This window comes from Cervus elaphus, chromosome 10 (assembly GCF_910594005.1).
Source record: "Cervus elaphus chromosome 10, mCerEla1.1, whole genome shotgun sequence".
Taxonomy (NCBI): Eukaryota; Metazoa; Chordata; class Mammalia; order Artiodactyla; family Cervidae; genus Cervus; species Cervus elaphus.
Genome location: NC_057824.1, coordinates 41722462 through 41741371, shown reverse-complemented (window position 1 = coordinate 41741371; position 18910 = coordinate 41722462). Strand labels below are relative to the sequence as shown.

The following is an 18910-nucleotide window of genomic DNA, read 5'->3' as shown; positions in this document are numbered from 1 at the left end:
GTGATTATCTGGGTAATGAAGATCTTTTTTGTACAGTTCTGTGTATTTTTGCTGCCTCTTCTTAATATTTTCTGCTTCTGTTAGGTTCATACCATTTCTGTCCTTTATTGAGCCCATCTTTGCATGAAATGTTCCCTTGGTATATCTGATTTTTTTGAAGAGATCTCTAGTCTTTCGCATTCTATCATTTTCCTCTATTTCTTTGCAGTGATCACTGAGGAAGGCTTTCTTGTCTCTCTTTGCTATTCTTCAGAACTCTGCATTCAAATGGGTATATCTCTGCTTTTTGCTTCTCTTCTTTTCACAGCTATTTGTAAGGCCTCCTCAGCCAGTCATTTTGCTTTTTTGCATTTCTTTATCTTGGGGATGGCCTTGATCCCTGTCTCCTGTACAGTGTCATGAACCTCCATCCATAGTTCATCAGGCACTCTATCAGATCTAGTCCCTTAAATCTATTTGTCACTTCCACTGTATAATCATAAGGGATTTGATTTAGGTCACACCTGAATGGGCTAGTGGTTTTCCCCACTTTCTTCAGTTTAAGTCTGAAGTGAGCAATAAGGAGTTCCTGATCTGAGCCACAGTCAGCTCCCGGTGTTGTTTTTGCTGACTGTATAGTGCTTCTCCATCTTTGTAGCCTTAACAGAGTCTTGGGAAACCTCTGCTTCAGCACTCATGCCCCATTCAGAGTCGTGGCTTACAAACTGTGTCGCCACCAAACCAGCCCTGCCGCCTGCACTTGTGGGCAGCCTTGACTTGAGTGGGTGACAGTAGAAAACAGCTGCTAGGAACTCCCCAGAAGGGCTGAAGTTTCAGCAAATTCACAGAAAGTAGCATCATGCTGGAAGAAGGCGGCACAGGGTCTGTGAACCGGAGCTAAGCTGACGGAGACGCAGAAGGGAGGTAAGAATGGAGCAGTGTCGGAACTGGAAGGGAGCTCAGAGGTTACCAGTGCTTCTGGGACGTTCTTCCAACCGCAGCCATCATTCTGTCTGGACTGAAAGGGACAGACGGGTGTAGAAGCCCACTGGACCATCACAGCCGACTCCAGTGAAGGTAGAGATGTGGCCTCTGAATGCACGGGCTGCAGACAGGCAGACTTCCGTACCTGTCTGCAGGTGCCGCCCCCTGCTCTGACCCCTAGGACGGTCTTTCCTTAGGAATCTGTCCTCCTGCCCCTCTTCCGCAGGCTCCATTAAGTAAGGTACGTTATTTGTAAAATGTCAGTGTTCATCAACCCTGATTTAAAGCTGAAAGCTTTGGAAAAATACTGTCCAATCAAATTGAAGACCATAAATCAATGTAGTTCTTAATACAGAGTTTGATCCACTTGTAGGGGATTTCATGTCTCAACACATGCCCTTTTTTAACCTTCCTTTCCAAGCTTCAAGAAGAAATGAGAGTGTCGTCCACCCAAATAATAAGTTAGGAATTTTAGGGGCTGTATATTTATTTTGTTACCACTAAAACTTCTAAGTTCCTTGAAGTAATCAAGTTTTATGTTCCAGTTTAATGTCAAGGAATAATATATAAAATTCTTTACCTGACAAACATTAAAAAAAAAAAGAAAAATGACAGACACACTTAAATGTTTTACAAATTAGGGGTAAGATTCTTTTCTCAAGTCCTAAGGTCCTAACAAAGGACACATTTGTTCTATTCAATAAAATATGGCTAACTGCATTTCCAATGAAATTATCTTTCTCGCAGATATTAACTTTTTAGGAGATTGTAAGAGTGGAGTATTCAAGGTGAGCTATAGTAAAGCAGTGAAAAAACATCTGATTAATACAGTCTATGTGCTCACAGAACTGTAAGCAGTAACATCTTCATTAATTCTTGACAACCACATAAATCATAAACCCACAGGAATTCCAAGAACTAGAATCTCTAAGAATTCTGCTTCTGTCTTCTATAAGTTACATATAATTTAAAAGAAAAAGAGTCAACTCTATATCGTAGAAATGAGGCTGTGGTATTAATTGTAAGGATCAGTTATAGGGACTTCTGATGGTCCAGTGGTTAAGACTCTGTCTTCCAGTGCAAGGGGCATGGGTTCAATCCCTGGTTGGGGAACTAAGGTCCTGACCTCAGGGTGTGACCAAAACTTAAAATCATTTCTAAGACTGAATTCATTTCTGCTGCTTTTTTGAAATGTAACACTGCAGTATAAGAATGAGGGCAGCACAACTTCCACAGGTAACTTCTACATTTATTTTATACCAAAAAAGTTATGTGCAACAAATAAACATTCTTACATATTTACATTTGTTTTTACCAGTTAGCAAAACTGTGTCCTAAATCTCTGATAAAGAATATATCTATCTATATTAAAGGGGAAATCTGCCCAGTGAACTCCATTTAAAATGAATGTTTACTCTGGAGCTTAAAGCACTAGTAATAAATATTTTTTGATGGAACATACTATACAGATCATACACCTAATACTTAGGCCATGCTTAATACAGTTTTATAACAAAACATTTTACCTTTTCTGGGCTAATATGTAAAAAAAAAAGTTTAACCAAGTCACCTGGACTCCCACCCCCATACCTTTGATTTATTGAAGGGTAGTTCTCACAAATTAGGACTCATAAGTGCTGCCTAAAATATATAAATAGCAGTGTTTCACCAGTACTTGCCCATTGGGGAAAAAATACACAAAAATACACGAGGACAAAGATTGAATATTAGGTATTCTTTCCCAAATAGGTTACCAAAAATGGGAGTGGGTTTCTTGTTGGCAGTTGTCCAGTACTGATGTTCAGGGTAAGATCTGTCAGCAGTTATTGGTGTCAAGCTTTGCTGAAGACAACTTTGTACTTCTGCTGATAGTCTTAAATGAAGTCTAAGAAAACTAAAGCCAACTCACAGTTTTAATTTCATTGTAGTCTTGGTCCTGTATTCTACGTAGGAGGTCCAAATATCTCTTGTATCAAATGAGAGATCTTTGTCTCTTTGAATGAAAATAGTCAATGCTATCAACATCTTTAAAAGTCATGGATTTAAGGAGGGGCTACATACACCCAGGGCACACAGCTAGTTAAACCTGACACTTCACCAGAAGTTGGCCCTCAACTGATAGCAACTAGTTGCAATGAGAAAAAAAAAAAAAATCAAATGAAACCCTTCAAACCATCAAGCTTTCCTAAAATTTATCCTGTAACCATGACTTCTCTTATTTCTTCAAATGATAGGACTGTCAAATAAATAAGAGGCTTCATCTGTTACAAATCATTTTGAAAACTGAGAAGTAGAAATTCACATTTTCCCCAACCTGTTCTTCAACACTGGTAGCTAATAAAGTTGCAGTGCTTAAATATTCAGTCTGAAATAATCTTAATAACTCTCAGACTTTTATAACAGGGGGTTTTCCCCTTCTTCTAGGGTAGAATTGAGGATGTAGAGGGAAGCCTAAATTCTTCCCAGGGAAAAATACCAAATCACACATACCAGGGTGGGGGTCCTTTGCTTAGAGAGAGATGGGCATCACCACGTGGTATTTTAGGCAGCACATGTTCATCACTCAGTGAGAAGGACATGAATTCTGGGGTCGTAGGAATGTGGCAACAATTTTTCTACAACTGAAACAGTGGTGTCCCCAGGGCTTAGAAAAGCAAAGGAAAAACTTGAAGGGTCTGATTGAACACTCTGATGTTTTCTCACGAAAGAATTGCAGGCATTCGCAAGAACTCAACATCAAGACAAGCTTTAACTCTACTCCGCTGACCGATACAGAGGAGGGCAAAGAACAATTTTAAATGGGGACACAAGGAATTTGTTTAGCACGACCAGAGTTTATATATATATATATATATACTACGATGTCATCACGGTGAAGCCGTCTCCAGACTAGTGGAGAAAAGAGAAGCAGTGAACTGCTGATCTGCTGGGTAGAGGGGAAGCTCTGCTGCCAGACGAGCTCATTGTGCAGTTCTCCAGAGAACTCATTTCTCCATAAATACCAGACATCTAATCAACACTTTCTAGAGTTCTTTAGAGAAACAAGAACAATACATACATAATAAAACAGACATTGAAATATTCACATTCATGGGAAAAAACATAAGCCTGGATGAAATCAGAACTAAGCTATCTTTTACAAAACTGTTTTAAACTGGTTAAAAGTACATTACAATGCAATTTGATACCTGCCTTGGGCTAGAAAAATACACTGCATCAATTATGACAGTTGGTTGGAAACTGCTGGACAGTTGATGACTCTACATGTTACGGTTTACAGAGCAGAGCCTGTCCCCTCCTTACAAAAGGCAGAACACTCAATAGTTACCGGTTTCTTCTTAACATAATCATGAACAGAATTGGAAGCAAAAACATGGCTACTCCTTCTCAACCTAAGAAATGAAAAGATCACACAGAACCTTTCTATAGATTGCAAGTTTCCTACTTCATGCTGAGAAAGGAAGGAAGGACACTTCTGCCCAAGTTCAACACACAAAATATTTGGTTTGAGATTTAAGACAGAAGGCACTTTGAACATTCTGATAGAAGATGTTAACCAGAGAAATGTACTGTCACTGTTTCATTTGGGTTTATTCAAATCGCTTTCAAAGACTCTGCATTGCGGTAGTTATTAGAAAGAGTACTATGTTCCACCTTGAGATACTTCTCCCTTTAGTACTACTCCCAGTTAAGCCAGTTGAGCAGCATGTCAGCCCTAAAGTCTACAAATGTCATATCTGACCCTAAAACAATTAAACTAGATGTCCGGTTAGTGAAGAAAGAAACAGGAGAAACACTATGGAGCTACCCAAGAGTAATCCTACTCTGGAGTGACTGGGGCTTATACTGATGGTTTTCCAAGCCAATACTGTTTGGTTGACTGGCACTACTGTGAAGGAAAATTACCTGCATGAAAATTCACCCGTTGTAAGAGACTATGAAACGCCATAGTACTATTTCCAGCTTTTTGCCAGAGAAATCTGCCCATTTCCCCACCTTTCGTGTCCTGAAGGCCTTGAAAGTCTGGTCACGTGACTCACGCTGTAAGTTTCTAATTGATCCAGTTTTATGACTAGGTACAAGCTTGACTTGAATGTCCAAATTTAGTTTCTTCCTTTCAAAGGAAGGAGATGAAAGGGAACCAGTCACCCTATTATTTTTGCTGTCAGTGCTGGACCCACAGTTGCCAGTCCTTTCTACAAGATGCTCTGTGTGGACTCAGTATTTTCAGTATGTCTTCAGTCAGCACTGAGCTGACTATTCCTCATCACTACACTCCAACTAAGCTGAACAGCAAGTTTCTGCAGGGCTGGATCCAATATCTCTACCTTTATTTACAAATATCACATAAATGGATTCTAGTTGAATCTACATGTTTAAATCCATTGGCTAAAAAACATATTACATATTGTAAACATGGCAATATTGAATACAGTATCTATTCTAAAATATTTTCATGTCATGATCACATTTGTTATACCTGAAATTGAATTTATACACATTAGAGAATTACTAGCAATGGTTGCTGACTTTACAACTGAGGGGAAGGGGCTCGGGCCACATTTTACCATTTCAGAAACATCTCCAAAGTAAAGTTAAAGCTTGTCTTTGATTGGCTCGGTGTATCCTTTTTTTGTATCCATATTTAAAATGAAGATTGACACAGAAAATAGCTAGAGCCCCTTCTAATTTACAGGATTTTTAAAAATCAGTTTAAGATTCTTAGGGAAAGTGTCTGTTGTGAAGAAGAAGAAGAAGAATAATTAAAAAAAAAAAAAAAAAAAACCAAACTGCTGCAAAATAAACTTAATGGAAAAAGGGACTTCAGACTGTCAGTTAAAGAGTTCGTCAGGCAGTCAGTCCTGCTTGGGCTGCAGTTGCCGTTTCCAGGCTTCGTTCAAGTAAACTAGTCGTTTGTAGTTGATGATAAGAAGAATGAAGTTCAGCACATATGTGATGACGCAGATGATGCAAAATTCCTTCAGCACAAAGTACAGGATGTAGGCCAGGTACAAAGACCCCACTACGGACATGATGGAGGATGTCATGAGGATTAAAGCTGCAACTGCACTTGCTGTCAGACCTGCAAGAGGAAGGGACACTTGGCTCAGTCAGACCTTGACACTGGAGAACAAGTTTCCGAGTTCAAAGGTAACATTTTGTGATTTGCTGCAGGGTTGGAACACTCATCTTAAGACAAAACACTGAAATTTGAGGACAAGACCTACAGGTCTATTTTCTTAAGTTTGATAGCTGCAGTGTTATTGTTTTAACAATAGCCGATTAACAATGTTGTGATGTTGTGATAGTTTCAGGTGAATAGTGAAGGAACACAGCCATACATATACATGTATCCATTCTCTCCCAAGGGCTTCCCTGGTGGCTCAGTGGTAAAGAATCTGCCTGCCAATGCAGGAGACACGGGTTTGATCCCTGGATTAGGAAGATCCCCTGGAGCGGAAATGGCAACCTACTCCAGTATTCTTGCTTGGGAAATCCTGCAGACAGAGGAGCCTGGTGGGCTACAGTCCAGGGGTTGCAAGAGTCAGACATGACTTAGTCACAACAACAACATTCTTCCCCAAACTCCCATCCCGCCCAGGCTGCCGCATAGCATTGAGCAGAGTTCCCCATGCTCTACAGTAGGCCTTTGTTGGTCATCCACTTAAAATATAGCAGTGTGTACATGTTCATCCCATAGCTGCACTATTTTTTTTTTTTTTTTAGCTGCACTATTTTTGACTGGTAAATATTCTGGATGAAATATTAAGTATTTCATAAACTAGCCTTAGTTAAGGCATGTAAAGAAAATATGCACTTTTGCAATCATATTATGCAATGAAGCAGATTTGTAAAACTGACACCCCTACCTCCTGTAATGAATAAAGTAATGAGAGGAGAAAAAAAAAGTAATGTGAGGACCACAACCTTCTCTTCCAAACAGGACACATTTGGTGAGATCATCCCAGACCTTTTTCACTATAGATGGGCTCCCCACCTGTGGAAAGTAAAATTTGCTTTCCTGTGTTTAGATCAAATTTATCAAAAATCCCATAATGGGAGATGATTACATCAACATGCTGTTGAAGGGAAAAAAAAAATTATGATAAACATTTCAGAAAGGGCTCACCCCTGGGGCATAAGGAAAACCACATTTGGCCAGTTGGCCACATGTGGGTCAAACCAGATGGAGAAAAAAGGCAGTTATATGTGCTAACCTGAGTTCTCAAGACAAACACTTGCCTGAACTCTTGACATCTTCACTTTTGGTTTTGTAATTTCCTGTAGCCAACAGTATTGAGAACATGTGCATTTATTTTCAAGGACAAGAGGAGACAGCAGAGCATATTAAACCACCTATCCTCCTACCCAACAACTAATGGATAAGGATCACAGAAACAGGATAAAAATAAATAAGTGGTAGTGGTTTGAAGAGGTTAATTACGGAGCTGAGATCACACTACCAGTACCATGAGAAGTTGCATCTGGGCTCTAGCCTAGCCATGGGGACCGACTTGCCTAGAGACCACTTAATATACGTGTTTTTTAAAGAACTTTTTTTTTTAAAGCAGAGGAGTATTTATTAATTATTTGACCCCACTGCGGCATGTGGGATCTTAGTTCCCTGACCAGGAACTGAACCTGTGTCCCCTGCATTGGGAGTACAGAGTCTTAACTACTGGATGACCAGCGACATCCATGATGCTTTAACAAGGCTCTTTCCAGACTAAGATACCGTTGGATTACTTACATTACCTGCTTTTGTAAATAAAGATTTATCGTAATCCAGCCACACTCATTCATGTATGTAATGACCATGACTGCTTTCACACTACAGTGGCAGAATTGAGTAGCTGTGACAGTCAGCAAAGCCTAAATGATTTCCTATCTGGCCCTTTACTAACAAACAAAGTTGGCTGACCTCATTGATGCTAATATCTCAAACTTCAAAAATGAACGCTGGCACCTTAATTTTTGTCTAAGATAGTTAATTTCAAAATGATATAGGCAAGTTATTTACTCTCTCTGTGCAACTCTTTTCCTTAACTGTAAAAGTGGAATAATAATCATGACTGCCTCTTAAGACTGTTGTGCAGATTTAAAGAGCTAATAGGATGGGACTTCCCTGGTGGTCCGGTGGTTAGGACTCAGGACTTTCACTGTGGTGGCCTGGGTACAATTCCTGGTCGGGGAACTAAGATCCCACAAAGTTGCACAGTGCCGCCAAAAACAAAAAGGCTCTATCTTGAACAATTTAGAAGGGAGTGAACCTGATGTGCTCTGGAAAACCAAGTTTGGGGAGTTCAAATGTGCCTCCAGTGGTGAAGACACAAACACTAAAAATGCATGTGAATGTCTAAAATGTGACTACAAAAAATACATACAATACACATGATTTTAAATGCGTATATAATGAAATTAACAAATATTACAAAACAATAATTTGTTCAACCTCATCTCCCAAAATTAACAGTCAGAAGCTTTTCTTAGGTTATTTTATTGTGAACTTACACTTTATATTCTTCTTTAGAAATTCAAACAGAACAATTAAATGGAATAAAAGGTGAAAGTCTCAACCCCGCACATATATAAACACATACCTATCCTCTATTATACCACAACTGGCTTTTTTTTTAATTGCTAAACTAGGTTTTGATCTTCTAGGGTTTGTAGACCTACTTTTCCCTTTAATGGCTACATAGTATTTTCTAGCATGCTTGTAACCTAATTTATTTAATCCTTACAAGCTACTTCTAATTTTTTGCTATTTTAAACTGTACTGCTATGAATATCCTTGTGTGTGTTTTTTTATTTCTACAGGATATACAGATAACGGAAGGGAGCGAACTTGATAGGGCTATTGAGAAAAATGTAGGTGCACAGTTTGCCTTACAATAAATCTATTGGTGCTAGAAAGAAGACCTGCCAGATAACAGGATAAAATATTAACAATTGAAACGCAAGGACAAAGATGGATGCATTTAACTCTGAAAGTATAAAACCTTCTGTATAATCAAAATTCACAAAATCAGTATTTCTAAAACAAGAATAAAGAATGAGTAAAATGTTTGTAACAAAAATGAAATGTACTGTAATCAGGATCCCAATAACTAAAGTGGCAATAAAAGGAAATTAAAATACTATAAAATTAAAAATAAAATTAATATGGTTATTAATATGTAACTGCTGAATTAGAAATTTTATAGGAAAAAAAAATGAGGATGGTTGAAGCTTTGGGAAAACCTGACAACTGAGGGAAAATCAGTTTGTTTCTACCTGTTAAAATCCATACCCCCCAAAAATCTATGTATGTTGACTCATTCATCCTACATTTAGATATTTGTTTTGCAGAAATAATTCAAAGAGGAAAGGGAGTATGAGAAGAGGACTTTAAACAAAGTTAATCACTGTAGTATTATTTAGAACATTAAAAAATCTGAAGCCTTGACAACAGCAAGGCACTTAAGAGGATAGACAGTATAAGAGAGTTCACATAAATTTAAGTAAAAAAAGTAAGGAATAATGGCAATAGTGGCAATAAAGGTGATGGAATTATGAATGAATATAATTTACTATTAATGTTTTCTCAGTGCATAATATTTTAAAATAGCTACAGAGTATACAAAATAATAAGGAAACAAGGTTTCCCAGGCAAACTGTTTGGAGTAATAATTTCCCTGAATGGGACTTGTTTTTCTGAGCATCCTGGGATGCTCCTCCTAACCCTGAGTAAATACCAACAGATACCAAGTTCAGGCTGAGTGTCATCAAAATCTTAGTGAACAAGTTTTCACAACACAAAAATGTGTTACAAACTAGTGGTTCTACCATCAACATCTGCTTTTTATTTACTATAAAGACACATCAGGGCAGAGACAAAGTGAAATATAACAAACTTATTTATGTATTGCCATATAAATACTTACCAAGTAATAACTGTAGTATATAAAATATAAGTCCAAAGATACTGTTTGGCTGGTTTAATACACCATCCTTTCCAAAAATGGAACCCAAAAGACCAAATCCTCGACCCCATCTGTAAAATAAAGAAAACCAGTAACCCTATTTTTGAATTTTCTATCTGAGCATTTCCTGCCCACATACCCATCTGAATCTCTAAATTGCCAGTTTCTATATAGTCTCTTTTCCAAAAGGTTGAACAAAGTGTTGTTCTTCTGATAGCATTAATATTTGCTGAGGAAGGGCTTTTTCAATTTAAGCCAGGGTCTCTTTGAAGCAGCGCCACTGACATTCTGGGCTAAATAATTCTTTGTGGTGGAGAAGCGTTCAGTGGGGGGCATTACAGGGTATTTAGAGGTCCCTGGCCTCTACACCCCGCTCTCCACCAGCTGCACCTACCAAAAATGTCTTCAGCCATTGCCAAATGTCTCCTGGGGGCAAAATCACCCCTAGTTCAAAGTCACCGATGTAAGCTGTCCTATTTCTTCACTCAAAGTACATAGAATGAAACTTTTCCTGACCCAGGACATGCATGAGGAGACATATCCTTGGAACATTATCTTTAAATGTAGACTATCCAAAACTAAAGTTTTTCCTAGAATCTTACCTCACAAGGAAAAAGTTGATGCCTTATTTGCCCCATCAGTTTTTAGTTTAACTGAAAATTTTGCATTTGACTTTCCATTTTCAGAATCTTATTTTCTTATTAAAAAATTATTAAATTCTGACTTAATAAAATTTGATACAAATAGTAGACTAACATTTACTTTGGATAAAAACCTTTAATGATAACTTTAACTCTTGCCAACTCCAAATGGGCACCTGCCCTCTACCTCTACAAGGAGTAAATCATGTGCTGCTGCAGCTGTTGGTTTTCAGGACCCCACAGGACAGGTTTTCAGATAGTCAGATGTGTTCAGGAGCTGACTTCATGAGCCCAATTCTTGTATCTCCTCATATCTAGAAAAACACTAAAATCCTTCGTAGTGACAACTGCTGCTCCCGACTAGAAGAAACCTGCAAGAAAATCCGTGCTTGACTGCATGGACTGCCCCCCACCAAGGTCATGTATATTTCCCCTGCTGATCTGAAATGCTGTCTGCGGGGCTACAGTCCTCACTTTGCCCCAAGTAAAACTTAACTTGCAATTCTCACATTGTGAATTTTTTAAAGTCAGCACTCTAAATGGAAGTGCTTTACAAAATACCAAAAAGAAAGTGTTTTCAGTCTGTAGCAAAGTGCTCAATAAAACCTAAACTTCAGTTCTGAAGACAAACTACCTGAAGATAAGGATAAATGAATGATTCTTCATTAGTTGCATGACTTCAGTAGTCCAAGAAATAGTGAATCTCTTCATAATGATGAGGGTGGGAGATAGTATGACCCCAATTATACAAATTAGTGAACACCATGAAGATTCTTGTACAGTTATTTCATTTAGGGAGAAGTAATGGACAGGTAAATGACCAGGTTATCTTCAGAAATGAGCTATTAACAGGAAAATTGAGAAGGGGGGTTATTCTAGATCAGAACTTTTGAAAAATTTACATTGCATACCAGAGGGATTTTGTTAAAATGCAGATTTTATTTCAGCAGGTCTGTAATGCATTTCCAAACAAAACAAAATGTTCCCACGTGATGCTCATGCCTCTGGTCTGAGGACCACTCTCAGCGCCACTGCTTTACATGGAGAAGGGGTGGAAGGAGCTACTATAGCTAGATGGTCAGGGGAGGCCTTTTTCAGGAATTAATTCCTGAATGAGGAGAAGCAGCCAGTCTCAGGAGCAATGGCAAGTATGAAGGCCTGGAGGCAGGCAAGAGCTCGGATCCAGCTGACTCTGAGGAGGGAGAGTGACAGGAAGATAAGGCACTGTCCCATCACTTATGTAATTTACAGCCTTGTCTGTGGGCCATGATGAAGAGTTTGAATTGTATTCTAACTGCCATGGGAAGCCACTCAGTGGCTTTTGAACAGGAGAGTAATAGAAGCTTTATAATGATCACTCTTGACTATGGTGTCAAGAACAAACTGCAGGAGGGCAGGGACAAACTATGCAATCAAACTCTGGAGCCCTCTGCATCTGAAGTAGGAATTCAAATGTAAATCACCAACTTTGGCAATGGAAATAACTGGGCATACTGCTGAAATTATAAGTAAACAGAATTTTTATTCTAAGTGTTGGTCTGTGCTTAGAATTAATACTAACTATCCACATATGATCTTGTGGATATGTTCCTCGAAAACAATGCAGTAATCCACAGAATGAATATACCATTTTATCCAAGGAATATATGCATAAGGTTTAAAATCAAATAACACTGAAAGCCTTAAAAAACAAAATCAAGATATTTCCTACTCCAGCCCTCTCTCCACTCAGTTCTGATCCCCATAGGCAACCACTTTGATGCCTTTTAATTATTTTCCCCTTTTATTTATTTCCACATTTCTAAAGAATATCTTTACATTGCTTTCTTGATTTATCAATTCTAAATGCTATCTTTTGACATTCTAATACGGTAGAGTAGAAAGCTGCTTAAACAAAAACATTTTAACATGGAAAGCTTCAAATGGACATACACAAAGTGAACAGAGCTGGGTAGTAACCTCATGTCCCTATCACACAGCTTTGAAAATTGTGCCTTTCTTGTTTCACTGCCACCTTTACCCACTAACCACTTGATTATTTTTAATTTTTTTAAGGTAAAATGTATATAAATGCACAAATCTTAACTGTATAATTCTGACCAATACAAATACCTGAGTAACCCTGGTAAACAAATTGTAATCATGGCATAGCAATTCTGGAGTGTGAAGTTATACAAAAGTTCTAAAAGTTATACAAAAGTGTATGTGCTAACTTTATACTTGGCTTTGTCTTAGTTTCTAACCATTTTCTCCTTGTCCCATCTATATTCAATATTCTATTATACCACTTATCCGCAGAGTTGCCCCAAGTACCTTATGGAACAAGATGGGATATTAACCGATTAAACAAAAAGAACTGTTTTCTGAAAGTACTACTTAAACAGCTGTTCATTTTGCTTCAGTATGATAACACAAAAAAAGAGATTATGCAATTGATAACTTGTCTTTAATCTTTGACTCTTAAAAAAAGGTTCATCTTTGATCCAAATATAAGTTCCTTGAATATTTTGTATTTGGGTTCAAAACAACCAATACCATTCCCTAAGCTATGATAAGAAATTGCTGAAAGGTTTTTAAACACTCCTAGTTTTGCCAGAAACAACAAATCCTAAAACCAACTGCTCTCCAACCTGGGTATCCTCAGTCAATGAGGATAAATCTAAGACATTATTTGCCTCCGTCCTTATCATTCTCTCACAAGTGTACAGGGGAGTTTTCCAAAGGCTACCTGCAGATCTCAGGACCTTATGTGAGAATCAACAGTCTTACCTTACAGCAGACATTAAAGAGATTTGCAATAAGAGAAACTATGCAAGTCTTTCCACTATTGTGTGTCCGTGGTGTGTGAGTGGCGGGGAGGGAGTATTATTCATAATATTTTGTTAACATATAATGGGTTTATTGTGTTTCAATGAATGAATGCATATTTAAATAATTTCTCAGTTTGTAACTTCTAATACAGTAAATACCAAAATACCAAATATAGATATAACCCACATAAACAAGGCCTTTTAGGGGTGACTCGGGTTTGATCCTTGGGTTGGGAAGATCCCCTGGAGAAGGAAATGGCAACCCACTCCAGCATCCTTGCCTGGAAAATCTCATGGACAGAGGAGCCTGATGGGCTGCAGTCCATGGGGTCACAGAGTCAGGCACGACTGAGCGACTAACACAACAACACAACAACAATAATTATTAAAAGTATAAAGGGGTTCTCCTATCAAAAAGCTTGAAAATCACTGCTTTTGACCAGTCCCCGCCCCCCCCCCCCCGGCAAAAAACCCAAATCACAAATCAGACAAAACTTTATAAACTGGGGTGAGATAAAGTAGAAATAGAACAAACAATCCTAAAGTCTTCGTGGAATCACAAAAGACCCTGCATAGCCAAAGCAACCTTGAGAAAGAACAACAAAGCTGGAGGCATCAGAGTCTTTGATTTTAAACTCTATAAAAAGCTACAGCAATCAAACCAGTATGGCCGTTGCATAAAAAGAGACACACGGATCAATGGAACAGAACAGAGGGCCCAGAAATAAACCCACACATGTATGGCCAATTAATTCATGATAAAAGAGCCAAGAATACACAATGGGGAAAGAATAGTCTCTTCAGTAAATGATGTTGGGAAAACTGGACAACTGCATCAAAAGAATGAAACTAGACCACTATATACACCACACGTAAAAATGAACTCAAAATGGATTAAAGACTTGAATGTAAGAACTGAAGCCATAAAACTCTAGAAGAAAACATATGCAGTAAGTTCCTTGACATTAGTCCTGGCATTGATTTTTTTGGATTTAACACCAAAAGCAAAGGCAATGAAAGCAAAAATAAACAAATGGGACTACATCAAACTAAGCAGCTGCTACAGGGCAAAAAAAAAATTAAAAAAAATGAAAAGGCAACCTACTGAGTGGGAGAAAATATTTCCAAATCATATATCTGATGAGGAGTTAATACCCAAAATACATAAAGAACTCATACAGTGCAACAGCAAAAAATCAAACAATCTGATTTTTTAAATGGGCAGAGGAACTAAATAGACATTTTTCCAAAGAAGACACAGTTGGCCAATAGGTATTTGAAGGTGTTCAACATCACTAGTCATCAAGGAAATGCAAATCAAAACCAGTGAGATATCACCTCACACCTGTTAGAATGGCTACTATCAAAAAGACAAGAAATGAGTATTGGTAAAGATGTGGAGAAAAGAGAGCCCTTGTATATTGCTGGTGGGAATGCTTTTTGGTGGAGACACTATGGAAAACAGTATGGAGCTTTCTTAAGCAACTAAAAATAGACCAATCACATGATCCGGCAGTTCTACTACTGGGTATTTATCTAAAGAAAACAAAAACACTAACTGAAAAAGAAAGTACCCTTTTCTTCACTGTAGCATTATTTACAATAGCCAAGACATGGAAACAAACTAAAATGTCCATCAGTGGGTGAATAAGTAAAGAAAACGTGGCATATAATAGGTTATTCAACCATAAAAAAGAATGGAAGTTTGCTATGTGTAACAACATGGATAGAACTTAAGGGCATTATGCTAAATGAAATAAGTCAGACAGAAAAAGATAGAAAATGTATGATCTCACTTATATGTGAGATCTAAAACAACAAAAAATAACAAATGAACAAAAAAACTGAGTTCATGGATATAGAGAATAGATTGGTGGTTGCCTCAGGGAGGGAGTAAACAAAATTGGTGAAGGGAGTCAAAAGACACAAATTTCCAGTTATAAAATGAATAAACCCTGAGGGTGTAATGTACAGTACGATGGCTATAGTTAAGAATACTGTATTGTATATTTGAAAGTAGCTAGGTAAATGGCTCTTCAAAGTTCTCATCACAAGAAGAAAAATATCATATACTTGTGTATGGTGATGGTTATTAACTGGACTTATTATGGTGATCATTTTGCAATATATGCAAATATCAAGTCAATGCATTGTACACCTAAAATTATATGTCAGTTATACCTCAATAAATATTATACCTTTCAGTAAATTATATTTTCAATTCATTTTAAAATAAATTATATTTTTAAAAGATTCCATGGCTGTAACTTCTTTTTAAAAGAAGAAACTAACACATGTTGGTGAGGATGTGGAGATTTGGGAACCCTTGTATACTGCTGGTGGATAAAAAGGTGCAGCCACTGAGAAAAACAATTTGTTGGTTCCTCAAAAAGTGAAACATAGAATTACTGTATGATTCAGCAATTCCACTCCTAGGTATATACCCCAAATATTTGAAAACAGGTATTCAAGCAAGTACAAGTACTTGTTTACAACAGCACTATTCACAATAGCCAAAAGGTAAAAACAACTCAATACATAAAATATGGTATATCCATACAAAGGAATGAAGTGCTGATACATGCTACAACACGGATGAACCTTGAATAATTATGCTAAGTGAAAAATGCCAGACACAAAAGATCACATCCATATGAGAGTTTCAGGACAGATCCATAGAGACAGAAAGTAGGCTAGTGGTTGCCAGAGGCTAAGGGGAGGGGGGCAGTGAGGAGTGACTGCTTAATGAGTACAATATCTCCTTTGTGGGTAATCAAAATGTTCTGTCACTAGATGAGGTGATGGATGCGCAACACTGCAAGTGTACTAAATGTCACTGAGTGTACTCTTTAAAATGGTTACCTTTGCATCAATCTTCCCCGAGGTCTTCCAATATATGTGACGAGGCCAGACTCATCTTATGAGGCCAGCACGACCCTGATACCAAAGCAAAAAGAAAGACACTACCAGAAAACTACAGGTCAATACTCTGATGAATATCGATGCAAAAACTGTCAATAAAATACTAGCAAACCAGGACTTCCCTGGTGGTCCAGTGGGTAAGAAGGCTCTGAGCTCCTAATGCAGAGGGCATGGGTTTGATCCCTGGTCAGGGAACTAGATCCCACATGCTGCAACTAAAAAGATCTTGCATGCTGCAACTAAGACCCAGTGAAACCAAAAAAAAAAAAAAAACTACTAGCAAACCAAAGTCACCAGCATATTAAAAGGACCATTCACCATGAATCAAGTGGGATTTATGTTCAGGATGCAGGGATGATTCAATTTATGCAAATAAGTCAATGTGATACATCACATTAATAGCATGAAAAAAAATCATATACTCTCAATACATAAAAAGCTTATGATAAATTTTACTGCAAACAATCTCTTTCATCATGGAAAATCTACCAAAGCTCTAAGATCATGACTAAAACATTCAGGAATACAAAATTAGTAAAGAGAGGAAATGACTGAATATAAGAATATAAGAGCTCCCCTAGTATTTTCCTCACTCTGAGGAAGACTTTACTGAGATGCTTACTTACATACCTCACTTAAAAATATTCTTTTCGCTTATAAATATACCCAAGACAACTGGACTCTAGCTTTTTTTCCCCTCCTAAATTCCAGCTTGGTTAATGAAGTATATTTTGCCTACAATTTTCTAATTTTAGATCTTATGAGCATGATGTAAGCCTATTGGTATTAGTCTATTTTAGCATTTTAAACTGTATTTTTTGATGTTATACAACTCTGGGAAGTATACTTTACTGAAAAAAGCAACCAACCAACCAATCTACGTAAGCTGCAATCCACAGAAAAATGCAAGCGACTTCCAAAGTTGGCTGGGGGCATTATGACGTTATGAAGGGATATGGCAAAAAGTTGGGCATCTTCAAGAAAAATAAGATTGTCTTACAGCAGCTTTAAAATAATCCTACAAATGTAATTTACACAAAGGAAAAGTCTACCCACTGCGGACCTGCTTCCTGATAGGCATCCAGAGACAGCAGTGCCAAGAGCGAGAGTTTCAGAGTCAGACAAACTTGGTTTTACTGTCAACAGGTTTGATGACTTTCGGTGAGTCACTTAACCTTGAACTCTGAATTCCCTCATTTGTAGAATGGATATGATTATGGGAGCCAATTCATAGGACTGTTGTGAGAAATAACTGTGTTGAGAATAATTATGTAGTGGTTTACCGTTGAAAACAAAATTTATTGAAGCATGGTTGATTTACAATGTTGTATTTAATTTCTGCTTACAGCAGTGTGACTGAGTTATACATAAGACATTCTGCTACCTGGCATTCTCTCTTCAAGGCAGTTGTTTTGAAATAGAATTTATATAAAGCTTTTTTCCATCCATAAATATATGCTTACTTTATTGAAATTTTTAAATTTTGATCCTAAATATTATAAAATATTCTATATTTTATAGGTATATTTGTATTATAATTAACTGAACATATCCTTTTCTGGTAAAAGTTGGTGGGTTGTTTCTACCTCTCATAAAGACCATTAAATGAACATATTGTGCAAAATGTCTATCTGCATATTGCATTATTTCTATAAGATAAACTACAAAGAAAGAAATGACTTGATCTGGTGGCAGAAGCATCCTAAAAAGTATTGTGTTATTGAGCAAAAAGTTGTGCATAAAAGTTACACCAATTTATACCTCAGTCCCTGAAATTTATACATCAGTCCCTGAAATATCTTCTCTGAAACAACTAGAATTGAATTAAGGATATACCTGCCTTTACATTTAAACAGGAAAATATACTCCCAAGTTTAAACTTCTGATTACATTTACTTGCTTTACTGATATTTTGGAAAGTATATGCTTTTTTCTTAGGTATTTAAATTTCTGTTACCAATAAATGTGTGATCATCTTGCTTTTTAACAATATCAATATTCTTTAAAAACAATTTTAAAATTCTCTCTCTACACAAACACATACAGATATTTGAATTATTCCCTGTTCTTCAAATTTCCACATGGAGATGCCTCCATTTGGGTAACATTCCTGCCTTTTGTCCCAGTCCTACTCTCCTGTTTCCTCTGAGTTCTTCAGTGGATGTCTATGTGTGTCTGTCTCCCATACTGAAGACTTTTCTCAAATGTCTGAGGACCCTTTAGCTCACTTGTAGACAGGCATTAAAAATGTGAATGCCAATTTCAGTGCTGGGCAAAAGAGATTAAGCCCACCACAACCTGTCTCCTTCACTGATTACATCTGAAAATTGGAAAGAATACAAAAACCAACTACCTGAGGACTCTAAAAAGTAAAAACCAGCAAGGGGACAGGTGAGAGACGTTGAAACTTGAAAAATCAGTACAGTGGAGTTTTCTGGGGTTTTTCTTCTCTTTTGCCATCTGCCTTTGAACCAAGAGTAGCTCAAGCTGCAGAACTGACCAGGGGTGGTAGACCGTCCCAGAGCCTTTCTTTCCGGCTAGAAGATGAATAAAAAGGACCCATGTGAGCTGAATAGTGTGGGGGCAACTACAGTTTGCTTCCATATTT

General features: G+C 37.5%; 1 protein-coding gene across 1 annotated transcript in view; it reads right to left on the bottom strand.

Moving 5' to 3' along the window:
- Positions 1–2191: 2191 nt before the first annotated feature.
- Positions 2192–18910, bottom strand: part of VKORC1L1 (vitamin K epoxide reductase complex subunit 1 like 1) — a 55565-nt gene continuing 38846 nt past the window's right edge. Inside the window, exons 2-3 of the mRNA XM_043914874.1 lie at positions 9891–10000; positions 2192–6046 (exon numbers count right to left, since the gene is read on the bottom strand). Of these exons, the coding sequence (XP_043770809.1) occupies positions 5820–6046; positions 9891–10000 (337 nt within the window). The 3' untranslated portion in view covers positions 2192–5819. The remainder of the gene's footprint in view (positions 6047–9890; positions 10001–18910) is intronic.